At 41.2% G+C, this 24405-nt stretch overlaps 1 protein-coding gene across 2 annotated transcripts in view; it reads left to right on the forward strand.

The window, feature by feature from the left end:
• The window catches only part of LOC119653674 (serine/threonine-protein phosphatase beta isoform), a 127780-nt gene that overhangs the window by 26759 nt on the left and 76616 nt on the right, over window positions 1-24405 (forward strand). Inside the window, exon 2 of one of the 2 annotated variants that reach the window (XM_038058509.1) lies at window positions 17740-17877. The exons of the other annotated variant lie outside the window; for it this stretch is intronic. Coding sequence (XP_037914437.1) covers window positions 17740-17877 — 138 coding nt within the window. The remainder of the gene's footprint in view (window positions 1-17739; window positions 17878-24405) is intronic. 2 annotated transcript variants of the gene reach the window in all.

Raw genomic sequence — 24405 nt, forward strand, 5'->3', positions numbered from 1 at the left:
GCGAGAACCTTATGTGTGTCAATTTCTGGGAATCACCTAAATCCAACGCCGGTTTAGCATCGTCTTTAAATGGGAGCCTCACTCTATCTCCCAGATTCTTCGCGTTTTGTTCGTTCTTTGGTACCAACTAACAGCAGCCTTTTTTTCTGGTGTCAAATTGGGTTTAGCTGGTGATTCTGTGATTTCCCAGAATCGTCTACCTCGTCTGTTCGATCGTCAATGCCGATGAGCGATGTGAGGTGCTTGGCACGGCTTGATTTGAGATTGGGCCCGAATAACACCCAACCGACCTTTGAATTAAGCGCGCAAGGAGATCCCTGTTTGACTCCTGGTGCAACTATTGAATTCATCACGTCTGCACCGAGCAAGATGTCAACGCGTCTAGGCGCTCGACATGATGGATTGGCAAGATCAGCGCGGGTCAATGTTGGAGGTAACTTAATTCTGACCGGTGCTGCAAGGCAAATGTTAGTAATATTACTGATGATTGCTAGTACATTAAACATCTCATCTCCGGGTTTGGTCTCCATTTGCAAATTTACTGTTCCTTTTGCACGAACCTTCGAAGCTCCTCCAAGCCCAGATATCAGCACATCACAACGTCTGGGATTCAGACCCAGCAATTGCACCGCTGACTCTGTAATGAGGTTTCGTTGTGACCCGGTATCAACCAACACTTAGAGTGTTGTTGATCCCGATGATGCGTTCTTCACCCTTACTCTGGCTGTGCAAAGCAACACCGGTTGGTTATGTGAGCTCTCTCCAGCTAGGAGGGTTGCTGTGGTTGTTCCCACTGGATTAGCTTCGATGCCTTCTTCTTTGTGTGTGAGTTGCGTCGCATAAACGTGTTGTGCAGCAACGTGTGATGTTGTTTGTCACAAATGCGGCATCTGGATTTCGATGGACACGTGTTGATGTTTAGGACCATTTTTGAGCGGTACGTTCTGTAAGGCATCGTCCTCGTATACACCGCATATCGTTCAGTGGGTCTCCGCACCTCCTTTGCCTTTTTTGAAGTAATAAAGCAAAATATGCCGAAAATGCACCTTATTCTCCGACAGATTTGTAGCATTAACAAAACGAATGAAACTAAATTTGACAAATTAACGCAGCTGAATTTTAATCGCAAGTTTTATCTATTATCTACGATTCTCATCTTATAATTTTCCTTGAACGCATGAACATCGTGAACTCTTTCTTCCTATAATAGAGGACAGAAAACTTAATTTGTCACCTTGTCACAAGGTGCGTTTAACCTTCGTGTCCTTTTTCTCTTTTGAATAATATTTTCAGGAAATTAGCTAGAAAGCCCCGGACCTCTATTTGTTTGGCACCATTGCTGACAATTAAATTGTCTCGTTTCAGAGTGTTTTATATAAATAGATAATCGGGGATAATTTATTAATTTCTAGGGAAATTTGTAAGTGGTTGCGAATTCAACTGAAGTTGGTTTGCAGGAAAAATTAAGCGGCTTATAGCTCGCAAAGGCAAATTTTTAGTACAGCAAATTTATCAGTAAGGGTATGTCCCCTTGGCATATTTAGATTAGAAAGTGTCTTTGGTGTTATAATTTCCTGGAAGAAAGGCGTTTAATCGTTTGCCTCTTCAAAAATCCCACAAAAGTTCTTGAAGCAAGTCTTTTCTATTCTTGGCTGATTACTAATTAAAGAGTGAGGCACCTACTTGGGCGTTGTTGCGAGAAGCTATTAAAAATCAATAACGTGGCCTTACGGGACAATGTCATACTCTCTCTCTTTTCATTTCATTACTATATTACCCCTTTATGTATTATATTTTTTTTATCGTGTTTGGAAGAGAATTGTGAAGTTCCTTATGGCTTGGAAGTAGTCATTGAGCTCTGAGTGGGATGTACTCAGGCACTTGGCTTAATTAATTCACATGTTAAAAGCACTGAGAAAAATTATCACACAGATCTGAAATGGGGTGCATTAAGGGGGTGGTATAAATACACGCATATGTGCATCAATCATTGCATGTCAGATACATTACAGAATATTTTAATGAAAGAAATTGAAGTGGGAAAGTGAGAGACATAGAAGGAGCCTCTGATTTTCCTTAGTGTTTTCTTTGATTCCCGATTGCGAATTTACCCTCGTTATGAACTAGAGGCCAGACACTTCTAATATGGATTAATTAATGTTTATAGCTTGAATACTCATAACATCGTTGAAAGAAAACCAATAAATTTAATAGAAATAAAATGTTTATAGAAGTACTTTTGCTTTTGCTTTTTTGTTCCTCATAGGTTTCGAAATGCAAGTGCTAAATTATCTGACATAAGTGGCCGGTTCTGTGTATGGATAGTTCTTTGGATGCCCTCAAACCATTCAACATATCTTATGTGTTCTCATTACATCGAAAAGCCAATCCATGTACAAATCCCCATGTAAATTATTGCCTTGGAGATTAATTTATTTAGAATTTAGCGTTAAATTCCGATCGACATGCTTTGCAGAGCTCCAATAGGAGATAAATTTTAATAAAATGCACTTTGAAATGTTCTACAAGTATTTAAACGCAGCAGAGCTCAGTACACTAGAGAGTTCATGGAAGGCACTTGACTCTTTGAAATATAAGTGTACAATGATGTTGTGTAAGCTAGTGGAGATGATTGCCGTTAACGGCTTTCCACTAAAAGCACACATCTATCTATATGCATCCATGTTATGAGAGAATCAAATTGAATCAACTTTCTACGTACGTCCGTATTTAGCGATTCGGCATCCATCACTGTTGTTAAGAAGTTGAAGTGCAATTAGCTAGACGTAATGAGGTTAATTAATTATTAGTTCCACACTTCTTTGATGTTAGCCAAGATCTTAATGAAAAAAGAAAGGAATTCTACAAGGTCGTATTTTATTTTTTGATGTTATGTATTTTTAATAAGAAGTTGTGGCGCGTTCACACCAGACTCTCGGGTCTTTAAATAATAACAAAAGTAAAGAGCTGTATCAGACAACAACCGACATATGGGTCAACCAAGTAAGCACTCTCGTCGGGCTGCAATTAAGTCTGGTATGATATGATGTAGAATTGGTAAACATTTGGTATATGGACTGGACAGTCCCCAGTGGATCATTTTAGGAACAAGTGTTCGAAGCGTTCCTACAATAGTGGGATCACTAGCGTCCCCAGAAGTGAAAATTACAGACGGCTCGTAACAGACCAGACAAGTATTCTTAAAGTACAATAAAGCACATACTTTCAAAAAAATTCTTTTCTAGCTCATCATACTCATCAACATCGGGTTTATCCGTTCCGCTGTTGATGCAGAGAATCTTTATTCGTTTATTTTAGATTCTTTTTTCCTGAAAAGCACGGTTCAGAGCTTACGCCCAAGGTCACCCTTGGACGGATGGGCCAGGCAAGACTCATGCACTTTCTCTGCGATTGCCCAGCTCTGGCTAGAGTCAGGCTACTGACACTGGGTAAACCATTCTTTGAGAACCTCAGAGAGATTCCTTAGCTGCAGGGTGGGAGAGCTGCTTTCTTTCGTGGATGCTACGGGTTGGCTCTGAAGATCCGAGTTGGCTGGACTCTGCCTCCTTGCTCCCATAACAACAGTCATGGTCTTAGGAGTTTGTGGCATCAAAGCGCTAATTGGGCTCCTCGGAGCGACCACTGATACCTACCTACCCTACTGTCGGGAGAATTTAGATTATAGGAATCGTTAGTTGATTAACTTTCTAACTGTGGCTTTCGGACAAAATTACTTCATTTGAACGGCAAAGCAGTCTTCTTTTTCTTTAGCCTTTGCCCCGTTCACAAGCGGGGTCTGCTCGTCGTGATCGGTTTTGCCATTTGGGTCTATCGAATGCCTGATCTGGGCGCAATCGCGAGTTTTTAAATTCTCATCCACCATATCAAGCTACCGTTGTCTCGGTCGACCACTTGGTCGCTTACCATTGACTTCGATGTTCAGACATCAAGTGAATTCTCGTTACGTCGAATTACGTGATCGTACCATCGAAAACGCCTCACCCACAGTTTTTCCACGATCGGTTCAACCCCATATTGATCGCGGCTATCCTCATTTCGGATGTGATCAAAACGTCTCATGCCACTAGTCAAATAAAACATCTTAATCCCCATTACCGCAAAACGCCGTTCATTGTCTTTCATAGTAGATCAACACTCAGAAGTGTAGAGATACGTCAATAACAAAAAACACCAGTTGTGGAATGCCACTTCATCCAGGTTGCGTTAATTCGTGAAGCAATTTCATTACGCTGTTCTCCATTGGCTGATAGCATAGGCCCCGAGATATTTAAATCGCTCAGTTCTGGGCAGGTTACTGCAATTGACATTGGCATCTCGCTCTATTCTTCGAAGCTCCTCCTGAATGCAGCTTAGGGTGCCACTAACTGCATTCCACACTTGTTGAAGTTGAAGCTGTTCCCTTTCATTCGCAAATCTCGGACATATGAAGAGTATGTGCTCCGGGTTCTCGTATTCGTTTATACACTCAGGACAGAAGAGAGAATCGTCATGCGAAAAACGATGTAAATACCTGCGGTATCTACCATGTTTAATAAAAAATTGGTTCAAGTGATAGTGGAAATCTCCATGGCTGCGCATAATCCAACCCTGGATATTTGAAATCAGCCTGGACGACCACCTGATGGTTCGCGCTCTTTCTTCTCGTCGTCGATCGTCGGCATTACGGTCACTATGTTACGTGCTTTCCAATTGTATAGTGTTCGCATCTCCTCAGCCAAAATATCAATGGGCACCATTCCCGCGACTACGAAAGCTGCTTCGCCTGACCGGAATGCGCTTGCGTCTCTTAACGCACTGAGACGATATACTGAAGATAATTTTCTCCTATACCCCTGAACATTAAGGGGTTTTGTCCAAACGGGTGCTTCATATAGTAAAATTGATTAACACACTCTGGCTAGCAACAGCCTGCTCGGTGGTTTGGGTCCTTCAATATTGGGCATCATGACAGTTAACGCAACTACAACTTTCGTTGCTTTTTGGCCCGCATAGCTCAAGTGTTCCTTGAAGGTCGATTGAGGATCCATCATAACGCCGAGGTATTTGATGAAATGCTTTGACTCTATCACATACTGCCCCACACGAAACTGTAGAGTTTTTTTTTCAATATCGGCTGCTGGCCAGTACAATCTCAGTTTTGTGTTCCGCTAAATCTAATCTATGTGATACCAACCAATCCTTGATCAGCCTAACCGATATCTCACTGTAGCAATTGCGATGTCGTCTGTGTAGCCAATAAGGGTAGCTTGTCGCGGAAGTTTGATGCGCAGCCACATCACGTTCCAGAGTAGTGGGCCCAGCACTGACCCTAGAGGCACTCCACTGGTTATCAAATATTCAACTAGGCCTACGTTGGTGTCGTAGATGAGCTTTCTATCCAGTGGATCACTTTAGGAACAAGTGGTTGGCCGTGTGAATGGTAGGCTACAGTTTGAAGCGTTCCTACAATAATGGGATCACTAGCGTCCCAAGAAGTGAAAATTACAGACGGCTCGTAACAGACCAGACAAGTATTCTCAAAGTACGATAAAGTAACTTTGAGACAGAAAGGTGAACGGAACTGGCTTGATGCCGGGCTGTGGGATTGGATCTACGGAAAGCGGTTCTAACTGTTTTAGATTGAGCTTTTGCCGAAAAATATAAAGGCTGAGGAAATCAGCCTGTAGTCTGCTAAAAGTCCTGGGTTCGGTTTAATTAAACCTGTGGGATTGGATCAGTTAAGGAGACTTCTACGATGAATGATCTATAATATAAGACCGAGAGTTTGTGTACTGATGTCAAAATGGTTAGAGGCAACCACGCTGCGACAGTTCTGTTTCCAGGGGTTAGTCGCGGTCATTTTACAATACCAGATTAATGGCGAGGTTAAAACATAGTTGCCTCTGCTTGGAAGAATTTACAGATCCTCTAGCGCATGCATAATCAAGTGGTCTCGCAGTTGCGGCGCGAACGCTCAGCATATTTGCCGGGATGGTAGCAAATGCATTGCTAGAGGAGAGAAATTATTTCATTCGTAGGGTGCGCCCCTAGTTCGTGGGACCAAAAAGAAGTGGCATAATTGACCTAATAATCCACGCTCCAATGGTGTTAGAGTTGATTATAGAACAGCGGGTGCTAAACGAAGTCTCAGTGGAAGATCATCGATACCTAGAATGCAGTATGCCTATTGCAATCAAAAAGCTTTTAATATGAGGGCGGAATCCTAGGAAAATTTGACAACAAAAGATTCCTGGGGGCCTAACGATTCCTTTAGCAATAGAAGATGAATTGGGAGCTCTGAAATCCACACTTTTAGATTGATATGAAGAGGTTCCTTGGTTGAACTAAGAACTGCAAAAACTCAAAAAATCAACCAGACGAATCTTATTCTTATAAGAAATATTCTTATACTTACCGAACTCACAGCGTGAATATAAGAGACTCGTTAAGTGTTCGAAACGAGACTCCTCTAGAGCATACTGTGAGGGACTTAAAGGCGAAAGAGGGGACTTCAAGGCTGTGTAAAGTCTTTAAAAGTGATGAGTCGTCCAAATTTGATTTTTTTTAAAAAACCCGATGGTTATTTTCATGAACTCCAAGTTGGAATCCGTACGGACTCTCCTGGAAGTACAACATCCGGGAGAACAGGTGACAGAAGTGGAAGGTTGGAGTGGAGGATGTGGTGGTACCTGAAAACCCTTCAACGCGAAAGTGTTGCAAGGCGGATCGGAACACTGTGATGGCGGTTGTTGAAATGAAAAAGTGCCTTACAGTCCTTTGAACATTTTACAGCTCCTGGTATGGATTTCATCTATCCAGCGATGATATGTGATTATTATATAGACCACTTAAAGCGACTTCTAAGAAATATTTTTCGAGAATGTCTTGCTTTGGGCTACGTATCCACCTCTTGGCAAAAGGTTAAGGTAGTCTTTATACCGAAGCCTGGGAAATATGACTATTCAAACTCAAAGAACTTCAGACAGATTAGCTAAACATTATTCTTGCTAAGGTCGCACCCACTAAATAAAAATTAATGTGCTTACTAATCCAGAAAGTCCTGTGAGTCTGCTCTGTTCTTTATTCTTTGGTTTTAAAGATAGAGGATACAACTGAAAGTTGAGTACGCGATGGGGTGTTCGTGGACAATGGCTGTGCGCCGTTCTAAAAACTTTGTTATGCTGTCAAAAAGCATAGTGTCGATGACAAGTGAATCTATGCTATGCTAATGCAGAAATTTCTGTGTGCTGAAGTGAATGTCGATCGCTACCTAACAGCAGAGGCAACGAAAGGCTGCCCCCAAGAGTATGTTGATGAACTCACTACTATGCGAACTGTAGTATTTGTCAATGGGGACGTATAAGTTTATAATGATGACGTGGCTGTGCTAGCTGTTGATCGGGATCTTGAAAAGGTATGTAACAAAAAACAAAGTCCCTGAGGCACCAATAGGCATGACCTTTTAATAAATCAAAGTAGAACCACGCTGGATTTATTTAGGAAAAGGAGCAAACTGGATTGTCTTTATCCTAATCCTAAGATAAGGAGTGCAACCCGCCAACTCTCGGAAGAAGTGAAATATCTAGGAGATATTCCAAGTTAAAAGCTTCTTTGACACAAACATTTAGAGGTAAAGACGAAACGCGTTGGCACAGCCTATGTGCTCATTAGGCGGTTGTTCGCTTATCCGTTCGTAGTGTGGTGGGTTAAAGTGAGACAAAAAAGTTTTCACTGTAAAGTAGCTGCACTGCAAAGAACTGTGTGTCTGAGTATTATCGGTGCCATAAGCACAGAATCTGATTTGCAACCCTTGGGTATATTTATTCAAAGCATTGCAATGAGAGCAACTCATAGACTAATTCGCTTAGATCTATGCGTAAAGCATTGAAAAAGTTATTGGGGAAACTGAATCCAGTTCTTACCTTCTTGCCAAGTTGCACTGAGGCTGTTGGGTAGTCCTTTGATCACTTCGAAAATCGTTCAGGAATGTATAAACCGAATGAACTCTATTTCTAGATTCAATATGGTGGAACTATTCTAGGTACCTGGTCACTGTGTTGTAGAGGGAAATGAAATCTCGGATGCCTTAGCAAAAGAGGATTAAATTTCCCCTATGCCGGGCTCGGAACCAGCAATAGTAGTGTCAGTAGCATTAGCTAAGGCCGCCTTCAAAGACTGGGAATAAGCTTCCCATAATTACAGGTGGCCGAGCCTAAATGTTTCTAGACTCACCAGACTAATAAACATATTATGTTTATCCTGTCGAAAAGCAGGAAGACTTACAAAAGTATTGTGGAAAATACAACTAGCGATAATTTACTAGCTGGGCATATGTTTAGAATAGGAATTGTACAAGATGATACATATCCCTCCTGTAATGCGGAAGCGCAATCACGGAGCATATTCTATGTGAATGCGCTGCCGATGGACGTGTCAGACATTAGATCTTTTGTGCTAGCGTGCTCCAGTTGCAGGGGGTAGCATTACATCCACTAACGGAAATCCTGCGATACATAAAGTATCCTAGAAGGCTTGGGGATTGCACAACTTCAAACAATACATACATTTAATACATATCGTTCTAAAATCTATGTTAGAGTCATCTATGATTCTCTTTCCTTTCGGTTTCCTTCTAGATGCAATCTCATATCGAACTTTTTTCTGAAATCTGCGTGTTCAATGGTATAGGAAATGTTCCCCAAATATCGTAGTAAATTTTCGTTTACAGTAATGACGGTGCTTTCCCAGATGGGACATTTTTTCATGTTTCCTGTTGTTTCATCGTAAAAGCGCAATCGGTAGATCTAGTGAGGTTTCACTTGTTTAGATTCTGTAGTTTTCTACCCATATGCAACCAGACGAACTTGGATAAAGGACAAAGTGGTCTACGGGGATTGTATTAATAACAGATGCAATTAAAAAAGAATGAAAAACCTGACTGACGGTTTTCGTCCAGGGCAGAGGCAACTCATCAGATGCTGCCTCACCTCTACCCTGGGAGCAGCGTGACCGAAAGTAACGACAGATGGTAATTGCTCCACTTAAATATAATCGCAAACGTAATGGGTACGCATTATATTCAAGTGAAATCCGTCATAAGTCCACACCTAAACGAGCCCGAAGTAATTTTTTTTCGTTATTTTTTGAAAACTTGGCTTTAACTCCGAAAAGAGGAGTCCGTGGACTACAAAAGAGGAGTAAATTGCTTCACAAGTGGTCCGGTCTGTCACCAAGTGGGTGCGGAGTCAGGACTCCCAGCATCCTCAACAAAAAAAAAAGATGCAATTAAATTCTGTAGATCAAAGCTTCCTTCTTCGTCTTATCAAAGGCTAAGAAAAACTTTGGTGCAGTATTGTCTAACGAAAAATTACATTTTGGCCCCACTTTACTTCCTTATTTCCAAGTTGCAGCAAAATGAATGGGAATCAATAAGAAACCGACAAGACAACAAATGCAATCTAAAATATACAACACTTGTACAGAATAAGAAAATCTCCTAAATTAGGTCAAACAATCGAAACGAATAACTTCAACAAGATAGAAAAAATGTTGGCAATTTTTCATCCACACCATTTACACAAAATTGAGGCCCTGCTACAAAAAAGATAGCATTGTCTGTATTCTATCAAGTTTGAAACGACTCCAGACAATTCATTTAAGTTTTCGATTAATCAAGTTGTCTCCTATCTTAGCAATTCATCTAATCGAAAAACTTCCTATAAATCCCCTTTGTGTTGCTTTCGTTTTTCATTCTTAAGACCCGATAAAACCGGCACCAAAAAAAGGTATTTGCCTCCTTTATAAACTTTCAATTTCCACCCCCATTGGAAAACCGTGAGGTATTTCACGAATCGTTTACAAAGTTATCAGCTGAAAGTGGGAAACTTAACTCCTAACTCAACTGAAGGTAAGTAAAGCTTACAAGGAGCAAAGAGGAAGTCATCGACGATGTATGTACTTTGCAAGGAGTCTTAAAATAGAACTTGATTTCATACTTTATTTAAACAAAAGTATCCTAACTGGAAGAGTCAAGCAATCTTAAATTGATATAAACTTAGGAAAGTGTCTTGCTTGTGGCTGGTTGCAGTAGTGAGGAGACGAGCAATTTCGGCGAATATCCTTTGAAGTAAATGATGTTAAACATCAGAAATCAATTCATCGAATTGAAGAGAAAGTGTCTTATTTGCTACGGTGGCATTTTATACCTTCTATGGGTACTTGGCATTGATGGTTACGGATTGCTTCCATCGTCTGCTATATCCTCCATACACTGTGTTTTCATAGAAAATGTAATATCCGTCTGGAATTGGGCCAATTTTATTAGCTAGGAAAGGTAAGGCAACCTACGGTCCTACCGAGTTCCAGATGAGATAAATTCCAAACGTACCATATATGTAGATAAATATATGTTTGAGAGGAAAGATAAATTATAGCGAAATATAACGGAATGAGGGTATTAGGATTTCGGTAGAGAAAAGGTATACATTGCTTCCTTCTGTTATTAATTTTATTCTTGGCCCTTGCGGGGTATTTAGGAGACTACTTGGAAATGTCCTTGTACGAAATCATGCAGGATAAATTTATATTATGGAATTGGGAGTGTTTGAGGCATGTATTATGTGGTATTCGGAATAGGGCAATTATTCCTTTGAGAGCTTAAGGCAAGGAATTATGGAATGGTTGTTCTAGTCTTAATCATTCGATACGGGAATTTGAATCTTAATATTTCATTACAATATAGGTACTCTTGGAGATATCTAGTTTCATAAAAAAAATTAAACGCTTCCAAATAGCTTCGGTTTGGATAAAAGAAGCAAATGGGGAGGGGGATAGCCTCAGAAAGTTGGGTAGGAAGGACCAATTGATAGGAAATCATTCAGGAAAGATACTTTAGCCGTTGCTATTCAATTTTTCATTAGAGGTGGTAAATAAAATACGGCTAGTATATGCAGTATCAATGACCCAAAAGCTCTGCGAGCTCCAATTATTAACACAAAGTTGTTCGGAAATTATGTGGTCCCTTCTTTGAGAAAGGCAAACCGTAAGTTGACGTAGTTGACATCGTCGTCATTTGAAGCTTCTTCAAGATCGAGTTTCCTAGTCTCGCAGAATATGCTGACCAAGGAGAACGAAAGAATTCGTTCCATCACTTATCTATATTGAAATATTTACGAACATATATGTAATAGCAAATATAAGTTTACAACTAAATATGGCATTAACTGGGCTCTCACTTCTTATCTTTTTCATATTTTTTTACCAATATAACATGTGTATATTTAGAAAAAAGTTGAGATTACAAGTATATATTTGACTCCCGGTTTATGATAGGAATTACCACAATGAATTTGGAAACAATGCGCATTGTCGGCTAAAATTACAACTTGGTGACTAATCCTGTTCTTTTGTTTTTGACACATTTTGTTATTTTTCCTACTTTAATTTTCTTTTTATTCATTGATTCCTCTTGATTAAATGTTTCGTATTTTAGTTCTTTTCTTCTTTCTTTAAACTTTTCGTTGTCTAATCTCATAGCAGAAATACATATTATAAAAGTAATCAAATTTGTATTTTTAGACCTTATTTGATGGCTTTTATAGTCGGTATTTCAGATACTTAAAGGATGTCAAAAAGGAAATGGCAAATCCTTCATTGTAATATACTTCAACACAACAACCAGTTGAATCAAACTTATAGGAATTTTCACGCGATTATGGCCTTTATTCTTCCGTTCAATATCGACTTTCTCCGATTACGGAATTAGATATGAACGTGCATGCAGACGCCGGAACCGGAGGGTTATGGATGGTAAAAATGATAAATACTTGTCGGCCTGGTTAACACAGAATACATTATCGTCAGCTGCTTTCAATAACAGAACCTGACGTTAATGTGTATAAGAAACAAGAACTATTTTATTAAAAAAAGTTGACTGACAGTTACGTTCAGGGTAGAGGCAACTCATGAGAGGCTGCCTCACTTCTATGAGAGAGAGAGGTGCGGCAGCGTCTGATAAACAACCCTAGACGAAACCGTCAGTCAACTTTTTTAAAAGACTTGGGCGCTTAGCTCAAAAAAGAAAGAGGTCCGCGGTCCACAAGAGAAGAAGTAAGTTGCTTCCCAAGTGGTCTGGTCCGCCAGCAAGTGGATGCGGACTCAGGATTCCCTGCAATTTCAACAAAGAACTAAGTTTATATCGATAGTTAACCACTGAAATTCGCCTTAAAGTTGTGTCATTAGGGCCGAATATGAATGTATACAACACATTGTAGACAAGCAGATATCTTGCTATAACCACAGCGAAGTAATTCGTATTGCGTTACCTGAGTATTCTTTTATCTCTTTTCTTAATAATGAACATCTCATCCTTTTTAATGCCCGAAGCTATGTACTGACGATAATAAAAGCTGTCAGCGCGAAAATTGTTAGGATCCTTAAAAAAATTTATAGGAATTTTCTCATAATTCTTTGGTAATTATGATAATTAAGTTTTGCAAAGAAGGAAGTCTTCTTTAGTTCAACCCTGTGATCTTCAACAATTACATGTTTTGTTATTGCTTTAAAATCCCTATGCCTATTAATGACACTTCGATACTCCTATACTCGTTTGCCGCTGTTATTTAGGTTTTCTGTGGACGAACCGGCTAAAATTGTCTCATCCGGAAAAAATCTGAGTTGTCAAGCAGGGCTGTAATCGCAACTTGACGGGCCAATAATCGAAGTGGCTAAAGCGTCGTCTTCGAGAACTCGTCTTCGTACCCTGGGTTCAAATCTCAGCCATGGTCATGAATATTTGCGGTTGTCCACAGAGAATAATTGACCTCTTAAGATTTAAGTGCTAACATTACGGTCCTTCTTTTAAAAAGATGGTTGCAGGTGATTTACTGGTGACAATAAGGTCATCGAGATTTGTAAAGATGTAAGACAGATCGGTATTCATTCATAATCTGCAGCAGTACTTTTGATGTTGAGCCATAGGCGTTCATATCGATTAAACCCTTGGGATGTATTGAAACAGTTTGGAATTTGAAGGAATTCATCGACCACATCAAGGTACTGAAGGCGATTATTCCACTGGGACCATTGGAACTCGTCTCCGGAAGCGGCAATGGGGTCCGGTTTGTATCAAAGATCAATAAAAATATCCAAATAGGAAGGGTACTAAAGAATTGGCGATGTTATACCAAGCAGCCACCATCTTCAATATATTATAATAATAATAATTGATGACGCAATAGTCCAAACCTAGGCCTTCTAATGCGAAAGATGCGTCGCAGTAATTCGGACAGTAGAACGTCCACCAACTCAAGCATGGGTCCCCTACAGAATTCGTAAGTACTTGTAGAAGTCTGTCTTGGTCATAGCTTGGATGTGGACGTCGCGATGTCCGGCATGCTGTTCGTGATGACCTTTGCGGACGGCTTGGATTCCACACTTGATAAATCGATGGCACAATAGTCCAAATCTAGACCTTCAAATCTGTTTGAGAACCTAATTTCAAAGTCGTAGTCATGCGTTAGATGATAATGTGGTGAGTATTGCGCTTGCCTGATTATCACTCTTATTTGAATCAGGCACCCACTAACAGCTGACTCGACTTATAATCGACAACCATTCTACGATACAAATATCATCTGGGTATGGCTATTGTGGCGTTTACTGCAATCTAGTTGTCTTCGACCTCATAATCTTTTGTACAAGTTGGTGGGGTCCGATGCCTACATTGAGAACGTCGTTCAACCTTCCTCTCCTACATGAACCTCGAGCAATGCCATATAATTTCTTTCGGGCCCTCAAGTATTGGTGACGCAGTCGGGAAACTCGTCTAATCCTAGCGACCAAATACTTCCTACAACTACTATCGTATCTCGCAAAGAACTTTGTTAGGTGGTATACCAATTCTCATTAGTCATTGCGGCTTCGGTAGCAGAATTAACTTCTATTTCTTCCACTCGGTGGGAAATACTCCTTCCACCATGCACAATTCAAATGTGCTTGTAAACAATCGGGCGTAGCCGTAGTAGTCAACTTAAGACCCTTGTTTGGAATCCCGTCCTGTTTCGAAGCCTTCACATCTCCAATATGTCCGTAGAGGTAGAGCTACCTGCAGCAACCCCGCTTGCTTCTCTATTAAGCTTTCTTTAAGTTACTTCAGGGATCCTGGTATTTCTCCTCCAGCACTCGATGTGCCGGCCTTCTTCTCTTTTGATAAAGTTACTGCTCGTACGACACGATGATTTCAATATCGGGATTTCCTGGTTCCATCAGTAGTTCAATTTTCTGCTGCGGTGCAAAGGTTGATACAATTGAAGCACTATTGCCATTGTTGTTCCCTTCGGACTGTGAACCCTTCTTCAATGCCACATGGAATGTCTTTTCCTCGAAAACGCCGGTAGATTAAGCAGCCATCCTGCCTTTTTTGCTATCAGCGCGCTTCTGATTATTGCTTTATTCGACTGCAATGGAAAAGATGGTCTGATGGTCGTTGTGGGTGTAGTGCTCAATGGCTCGTTAGACAATCCCTCTCATCAGCGAGGCGCTAAGGTATGCCACATTGATGATTGAGTGCTCCTCTACCTCAGAATGTTGGAGCACATCGAACATAAGCTAGTACGATGTCCAGCTCCTTAAAGCTTTTGATGATGATTTAGCCCCAGGTGTTTCTCATCCAGCTCCCCTCCCTAAAGTATACGCTTTGAAACCGTTGGCAATTATTAGGGCTATGATCTCTTGCTTCGAACTCCACACTATTGCTACTGTGTCGCCTGTATCCACCTGCGACATGCATCTTGAGTCTCTGGTACAATACAGGTTCCTTCCACTATTGCAGGCGCTGAAATCGCGGTTGAGAAATTACCTATTTTCTTTGCGGCGTGATGGGAACCTTCCTTACTTAGTTTGCTCCCTTTCTTCCCTATTTTATCATAAGAAGGCGTCATCTGCGTGTCTCCGTGACTTTGCTAGTTTATGCTTGGGCGTTTTTCTATCCAATTCATATAAGACAACTTTCTGCCCGGTGTGGATCTAATTTCTGCTCCACTTTTGTCTCTTGTTGATGACGGAAGTTTGCGGTTCATATCTCACTGGGGGCAGAGAGATTTATATCGTTATTGGATGTCGGGTGCCAGTCCACTCAGCTGTAAATGAGTATCTGAGCCAAATTAGAGTAATAATTGGCAAATCTAATGCTGACGACATTGTCTCCTAGAGTTTACTGTCGTGCCGTAGTAGGGTAGGTAGGTATCAGTGGCCGTTTCCGGTGGAGCCCAATTAGCGCTGTAGTGCGCCGTTTTGATGCCACAAACTTCTAAGACCGTGACTGCTGTTATGGGAGCAGGGAGGCAGAGTCTAGCCACTTCGGATCTTCTGAGCCACCTGTAGTATTCACGAAGGAAAACAGCTCTCCCACCCTGCAGCTAGAAATCTCTCTCTGGCCCCCAAAAAATGGTTTACCCAGTGTTCATAGCCTTACTCTAGCTAGAGCTGGGCAATCGCTGAGAAAGTGCATGAGGGTTTCCCTTCCTTCTCCGCAGTTTTGGCATTGCGAATTGTAGGGTATGTCGAGCCTGGCGGCATGGTCCCTTTGGGCCAGTCCCTCGTGTAGACCGCCGTTATCTTGAATGCACGCGTCTGGCACAGGAGCACTCATGATCCGGCTATGTTATAAGCGGGCCAAATTCTCCTTAACTTGGCACAACTCGTAAGCCTACGCCCTCTTAAGCTCGCGGTTGCTAGGTAGTGCGAATAGACTCGGTCACCGACAGTCGCCAGCGAAACACCGACTGTATTCACCGAAGGGCTGCCAAGAGCAGATCCTCACCTGTCAGCCCGCTTATTCCCCTCTATATTCCTATGCCCGGCAACCCAGAGGAGAGTGACCTTGAGCTTGCCGCCCAGACGGTTCAGCGCGTCGCTGCACTGCCCCACCAGCCTGGAAGATGTCATCGTTGAGTGCAAGGCCTTGACGGCCGCTTGGCTGTTACGCTTGAGGCTCGATTCTCGCCCCATCCATCGACAGACTTCCAATATCGCCAGTACTTCTGCTTGGAATACACTGACGAAACCTGGGAGACCATACAACCATGGAAAGTCAATAGAGCCGTACGTCAGGATCGGACGCACTACAGCGGTGTACATCCAGAGAACCACCCTCGGTCGGAGACCCCATTTTTTTGCAAAGGTTCTCTTGCAGGCATAGAAGGCTATACAGGCCTTCTTAACCCTCAGTTCTATGTTCAATCTCCAATTTAGCTTTGGATCCAGGATTACACCCAGATACATTAGAGGAAAGAACCAATCTTCCATTCCATTCCATTCGATGGCAGAGTTAGCTTGACTTTTCTGATTGCTTCCTGTCATTGGTGTTTCTGCTCATCTTCGTGCTCGCCCCATTGTTGTAGGCTTATCAAGAGTAACTGTATTTCCACAAACGAGTGAAAAGAAGCTATATATTCATTTCAGTCCAGGATAAAGACCACCCCGTATTGAACATATGAAAAAAAGGCGAATACCGCAATGGTACATAGCAAAGCGGAAATCAGCATCTATGAATAGGGTGGTATATTTGACCTCTGTGTGTTTCTAATGAGCGTTTATTTTTTCTTTCACGGAATGTAGGTGTTAGCACAAATAGCCTTTTATTCCAAAGCAAGCACCATGGTTCAATCAGTCGCATTTGTGGCCCATTTTTTCATCACCTTATTTATTGTTCAAGATGCTACAATTTCCAGCACATCTGGCTCCGTTCCAATAAACATTTTCTAAGCCTGATCACAACATACCTGTCCCAAAAAAGAGTAGAAAAACTGGAGCTGGAATGGCCACAGCTTATTAGTAGTAGTATACGACCGTGTGGGCTATAAACAAAATCATGTGAATAATTAATTGGCTCATTGGCTCCAGGAGGGAGAAATAGTATAAAATAGCATTTATTATTGCCTACAAGACTCGCTACTAAAACAATTTTCAATGCACAGCGGAAATTCCAATTTGGACCAAGAAAACAGCAGCGGGATGTTTTCTAATTCCAACAAACTATACTTTCTGGTTGTAAAGCAAAAAGGTGCACGGCTAGAAACATGATAAAAAATCTATTGGAACCATGGGAAATTTTAATTGATTTTCACCATGAGACATAATTGCAATCAATAATAATTTGTAGCGTTTTCTTTCGCATTTCTACGCCATGATCTCGCCAGAATTTCTCGAATCGAATAATAGAATTAAATGATATTTGCAAACCGCAAGTTGCGCTAAGATTCGTGTGAAATTAATTTAGTATCTTAAGCAGGCAGCTACTGCGCGATGACTTTCTTATAATTAATAAAGTTCACCAATTATGTTCGATCTAATTTAAGATACATTGAAACGTTTTGCACGAATTTAGATTTCAGAAGAAAAATTAAGGAGTTGAGTAGATGCGCGCTCTGTTCATCATTTTAAAAATTGTTCATAGCAAGAACCGTATAAATTCGGTTGATCCGCTATTTACTCGTATAAAAATAGAGTAATGTTGACTACTTGAGTAGAAGTTACTCCAAAGTGACTAGAGTATCTGAATGCGGTTCCTCTAGATACATAGATAGAAGAGACACTTTCAATCAGAGCCGTTTTGCATTACTCTGAACATTCCAAATTTGGATTTTAGCTTAGAATTTATTGAATGCATATTGTTCTATTATTGCATTATTATTCGATAAATATAATTTTTAAAATGATTTTATATATATTGTTTATTAGTACACAATAAACAAAATAGCAATCAGCAGCCGATTATAGAAGAGACACAACAGGATGAATTTAGTGTAACGCTCATAAGTCAACCGAAAGAGGAAAAGAAAAAGCCGAAATTTAAAGATCTATTCTCAACTGAATTTGGTATTAATTAGTTTTATAGATAAAAACCAGAAAAAAAATCCATTTTTTTCCAAAGTAGATATTTTTTCGAGCTACTTAATATTATCCTGTCCTAGAAAGTTTTTACCAATGATATTTTGTAGGCAAGCGTTCCATACATATGTATCTTTGCTAGATTCGAAAAGTCGTTATGAAAGTTTCGAAATTGACCATTTGAGTTGTAAATATTATATTTGAATACAAGTAGATTAGATTGGTGTTGTGTATTAGATCTCATTTTATTGTGTAGTTTCAGGATTAGGCATGTACATAAATCATGGATAGATTTGACATTAGTGTAGTCGAAATTCATTAGGGAATGTATTTGACTTGTGAGACCCCTTTCCAATTGATAGTAGTAGAATGAAAACAAGATATTTCCCCAATTTCACATGCTATTTTCTAAAAACTCCTAAGTAAAAAATACAGCAAACCGTTTAACATGTTGGCTATGGAACGGACTTCACAACAGGTTCACCTGAATGGCCGCAGAAAATCGTTAAAAATGCACTCTTTTCCTCTTCCTATACTGGCCGACTGCTAAGGTTGTAATTTCGATGCCATAGCAATAGATACAGAGGGTATTCATTGTCTGATCAATACAAAGATCAATCTTTTATCTTCACTAAACAAGGTCCTCTTCAAGGCGGTTGGGAAATAAACTGAGCAATCTTCCTACTGTTATTATCTTCTGAGTGGCTGGATGGATAAATCTAGTAACGGTGTCAATTCTGAGAAAATCGTCAAGGTATGGAGAGCATCTTAGAGCGGGTTTTTAATTAATTTAGAATCGATTCGATGTCTGTCTGTCTTTTTTTTTGTTTTTGGAAGGAGGTGGATATTTTCAAAAGAATTTGGTCTGGACACGCCAGAGTATGGGATTTTTACCTAGTAAAACCGCCCACACTCCCCCCCTGCCCCCATGAAACCACCATAAGGTATTACACCACGGGGCGAAGTTAGCTTACTCTTTAGCGTTCTCTCCACTCTTCAATGCGAGACGTTCGTAATCGCGCCTTTCTCACCTCTTCCGCTTTTCGCAGTTTGCCCTGGATTGATGCGATCCTGCCATGTGAGCATTCTTTTCACCACATTTTCTGGAATCAGTGTTTCCCCTAAAGTTTCCTCTAGGTTCCTCCTCTCGTCCCTGAATCTCGGACGGTGGAAGAGTATGTGCTCTGGGTCCTCGGGGACTCCCTCGCAGTTTGTCTAATTTGAGCCTGTGGAGGTACTGGCGATATTCCCTATGCCCCGCCAGAAATTGGATGAGATTATAATTAATCTTTCCATATTGTCTCCCCAGCCACTCTTTGATGGTAGGGACCAGCCTCTGTATCCACCGGCGCTTTCCCCAGTGGTACCAACGCTCCTATCATCTATTGACAGATGTCCTCTTTCGGCGTTCTTCGTCTGCGACAAAGGGGAGCTGACTTCAGATTGTATATACTCGTCATCTCATCTGCCAAGATGTCAATTGGCATCATTCCGGAGATGACGAATGCAGGCTCATTTGAGAGAGTTCTGAAGGCAGAACACATCCTGAGGGCTGTCCTATAGACCGCACTCACTTTATGAGCATTACATGATATCCGAAGTGCCTTTCCCTAAATAAGGATGGCATAAAGGAAGATTGAGCTCACCATCCTCGCAATAAGTAGCCTACAAGTATAAGGTGGTCCTCTACGTTCGGCATTATTCTTGCTAGGGTAATACTCGTCGTGGATCCCTTGTTGCAAGCATATTGCACGTGTTGTTTACAACTTAACTTCGTATCTACCATCACTAACAGCGTAATTTTGGTTCCGGTGCTTTGTGATGAGGGCCGCTTTCGTTTTTTCCTTGACAAGTGCCAGTCCAGCGCTCTTTAATCAGGCCTTAACAGCACGATTGCTTCGCAAGAGTATAAGTCAGCATCCTTTAGATGCTTTGCGATTATAACCAATACTATATCATCGGCATAACTCACCACCGTGGCCTCCTGTTCCACAGTAGTGGGCCAAGTACGGAACCCTGTGGGACCCCCGCGGAGACAACGTACTGCATGGCTCCATCATCGGTGTCATGCCAGAGCGTCCGTTCTCGCAAGTAGCTATCGACAATAGCTGCGAGATAGGTAGAAGCGCCAATCGTAGCTAGGCATTTTCGTATTAGGATTCAGTTCGCTGAATTAAATGCATTCTTCACGTCCAGGATCACCACAATGCAATATTTGTTGGTACTGCCTCTTCCGTGAATTGCATTTTCGGCCAAACCGTCACCATTTTGATGGATGGATGATCTGGTTTTACGGAACCCATACTGCCGATTTGAAAGGCCTCCCTGGCTCTCGACGATCGGGATCGCTCAAACATTTTCCCCACAGCGTCCAGAAGACATATGGGTCTATAAGAGGATGGTTCACCTGGAGGTTTACCAGCCTTAGGCAGCAGTACCAGCTTCTGCCGCTTCCATGCTGTGAGGAATATCCATTTGGGCATGTACGCTTTGAAAAATTCAGCGAACCTGTCCGGTCTGGATTTTACGGCGAGCTTGAGTGCTCTGTTCGGTATGGCGTCCAGGCCCGGGGCTTTGTTATCACCTATTCTGTTGCAGACGCACAACAGCTAGTTCGTGGTTACTGCAGGGATTGCCGTCACATTCAAATTTTTTCTGAAATGTGTCAGTGCCCCTCTCTAGCTGGGGAAATAATTTTCGGATGATTTTTAACAATAGAGTAGGGCATGTGATCTGTGAGGATGACTGGCCTCTCAACTGCCCCACCACAATTCTATAGGCGCTCCTCCACGAATTTACACCCACTTCTGAGCAGAGCTTAAAGCATTCTCTCTTGCTCCACTGAATGGCAAGCTTGAGGTTTTTGGGGCTTACCTTGTAAGCACGCTCCTTTTGTTCCTGATCACTCCTTCCTATTACCCTTTGAGCTGTTCGTCTGGCTCGGTGGCAGTCTGATCGAAGGCTGGTCAATTCACTATTTCACCAGTAGTTGGGTCTTCTACTGGGCAATGAGCACCATCTAGGCATGGATGTGACTCATGCCTTGACGGTGCATTGTGTGATATGGAGGGCACTCTCCGTGGTACCGCCTGCCAGTTGGCCTAGGCACACTTCCAAGAAGCTTCCCTCCTCCGATGCTTTTGAAGACCAGCCCTTCTCGATTTTAGGTATCCTGTTTCCCTGCCTCCTCAGTTCAAAGATGATTGCCTGGTGATAGCTGCCGGTGTAATCCTCGCTAACCTGCCAGGATATACAAAATATCAGTGCAGGGCTGACAAAGGTGAGGTCTACGATTGAGGAAGACCCCCGTTTCGAATGGTGCTTGCATCATCTTCATTGGCCAAAATTGTGTGTTTTTCCGCCTGTCTGTCCGTTACACCTGATTTACTGGGAAACGGCTAAACCAATTGTTACGAAATTTGGTGAGAAGGTGTGGTCTCTGAATCTCTTTATATATAACAAGTGGCGCCATTTTGTATTGAATTTGAGGGGGGGCTCTCTATTTACCTATGTGCAAGGGGGTGTAATTTTTTTCTTATAGAATATGATCGTGTGGGCTATCATATGAAAGTGCTCAGTTAGTACTTTTCGAAATTGGTGATGTTTCTCACACTCGGTGAGGTAAGGGAGGACTCAAAATGTGTACCCCAAAAAGTGTAACAGTTCTCGTTCTCAGAACCTATTCAACTGAAAAATCTGAAAAAAATATCACAGTGATGCATCCATATGAAATCTAGGCTTCAAAATACAACCCATTCTGATATCTGCTTAAATAAAGTTTATAATTGTACATTACCCTATTTTAAGTTTACCCGAAAACCCTTCTTAAGTTCATCCTAGGAGTACAAAGTTTGGTACAGTAAGTAAGAAAATAATGCATAATTTTGGAAAGTTTGACAATCCAACTATTATTAGCAAAGTTATAGAAGGTATTTCAAGCCAATTTATCGGACTCTAAACCATGTATGACATCATCATATAAAGTCATTTCATATGGACGTCAGAGTTGGAGTTGTCACACGAATTTTTCTTGTTGACGGCTAAAGCAATTGAGACCATTTTGGTGAAAAGGTGGGAGCTCCGAACCCTTACGCATACAGTGAGTCACATCCTTTTACGTCGAATTTAGGCAGAGAGGGATTAAGCATGCGTAATGCGGCTATGTTCTTGACAAGGTCAACACATTCCCTTAGTGTTTTCTCCACTGTGTTGGTAGAGGATTCGTTCTTAGCTTGAAGAAGTTGCCGTTATTCAATTTTTGGAGTCCAGTTTCTTACCTTTATCTGCTAAAGCAGTAAAATGCTGGTTTCTGGTTAAGTTTTTTAATGATCCGATCTTCATCATTGTGTTGTTTATTTATCCCTGTGCTGTATTGTTGGGTAATATTTTTAAGCGAGGTCTTACCTTCTCATCGATCATCCTCCCTCGATGTCTACAATCGTATCTTCGGCGTTCATCTTCAAGTCCGGTGTCGCGTAGTTCAATCCTTTATTCAATGAAATCAATTCATCTGTAAAAACTTCCGACGATTCGTTAACTACGAAGTCTGGTATATTTCCAAATGGCGTATTTTCTGTCCTATATGCTCCGGTCGAGTAAGGGACATTGGTTTCTGTGAAAATATCTTCTTTCGGTTCTGCTCGCATTTGTATGCTTGATAAAGTTTAAAAAGTGTGGTGTCTATTGTGATATGTTGCGCTGACATCTCATGCATTTATTTTAAATGGGTATGATATGCCAAGGCGGTGATTCTGTCCAATTTTGAGAACTTTGATTGAATACTCTCTTGGTTGAGACTTCTTTCGAATGTTCTGGTATGTTTGGTATTTCGGTTGGGGAGTCCTGTTTCTTGATGGATACTTGGTGTGATTTCGGTTCTACTCTATGTTTGTCCATTTATGCCCTCTTACTTAAGATGATAGTATTGATCCATGCATACTACTGAATGTGAGACGCAGAATCTCTTTTGTCCTTGGGTACCCAGCACCTAGTTGGAAGGAGGCGCAACACGATCCTAACTTAAAACAACTCTTTCACACGATCTGAAATATTAATCATAACTAGCACGAAGCTCCCACAAGAAGGTCTGTCGTAAATGATAAATAATAAGAACAAAAAAAGGATCGCGGGCAAAATTTATCCTCTATGTTTTGAAAATCTATTAAGAAACATATTTATGATGTCAGACAGCTGCCATCTTTTTGCTTTTGTCGTTTCAGCAATATAAGGCTTATTGTAATTGAATAGCAGGAAGACTTTCTTGTTATTTTACCATCTCATTCTGAGCATTTAGTGTTTTGGCCAGGAAAATATCGTTTCCTTTATTGGCAACTCAAACCCGACATCCATTTTTGCAATCTTCCCCTCCTCGTTAGTATCTTTCAGATAAGATTAATTACCTGTTAAACCACGGCGAGTCATATTAATTTTGAGGGGCAATTACCACATTCTGTGTTTAATAAACGCGTCGCGTCTTCTCTCAAAATTCCTAGACTTTCCTAAGGGTCCAAGGTTGTCGTTCGGTTTGTATGACGCAAGAGTTCAAGATTTTCGCGCTGAATAATATGGGCTTCCTCGACTAAGTGCGCTGGCACTACTTACCGCTTCCTTGATGTGTTCATTAAATCTAGTCGTGATCAGGCATTTAGTCTGCCCTATTTATATTTTATTATAATCGTTGCACGTTATTCGGTAGATCCCGCTTTTTTCCTCCGCTGCCAAATGATCCTTGATAGGTGGACAATTGACTCGAACCTATGACTTCCAGTTGGAACTTTTTTACCCATTTCCTGATGTTGTTAAATAGGTAGAAATACGGGATACTTATCCGTCTGGTGGTCACCTCCTTCTGCTGGGAAAAAAGTGTTGTGTAGGCATGCCTATTGTGTTGCTTGATTTTCCTTCCAATCAATTTTTCAATAGTCTGAGGATTATACCCATTCTTAATAGCGGTGTCAATAATATGTTGTCGTTCCTTATTGAAACCGTATTCTGAAAGAGGGTATCTGATCAGTCGGTGAATCATGCAATTATAGGCAGCCATTTTTTGGGAAAATGTATGGTGTGAAGTTGCTGGTATCGTTCTCTGCGTTGCTGTAGGCTTACTGTATATCTCGAACTTAAGCTTCCCGCTAGAGTTGACGATATTAAGATCCAGGAAGGGTAGAGCTCCATCCTTTTCTACCTCTAGTGTAAACTCGATTTTATGATGAATCTTGTTTATAGGTGAGATGACCATGTCTATATCGTCTCTTCTAACAATCGCAAATACGTCGTCTACATACCAAAACCATACTTTAGGTATTATTCCTCTCGATTCAATTTCTTCTGCGATTAATGACATGACCTTTTCAATGAATAACGGCGAGGGGCGATTCCCCATCGCTACCCCCGAAGTAGTTTTGTAGAATCTATCTCGAAACGTAAAATAGTTTTCGTACATGTAGAGCCTGGCAAGGTTTGCACAGATACGAACTTTTCTTCTCCATTCCGGGCCAAATCCAAACTGGCTCAGTC

Source organism: Hermetia illucens, chromosome 4, assembly GCF_905115235.1.
Source record: "Hermetia illucens chromosome 4, iHerIll2.2.curated.20191125, whole genome shotgun sequence".
NCBI classification, from domain to species: domain Eukaryota; kingdom Metazoa; phylum Arthropoda; class Insecta; order Diptera; family Stratiomyidae; genus Hermetia; species Hermetia illucens.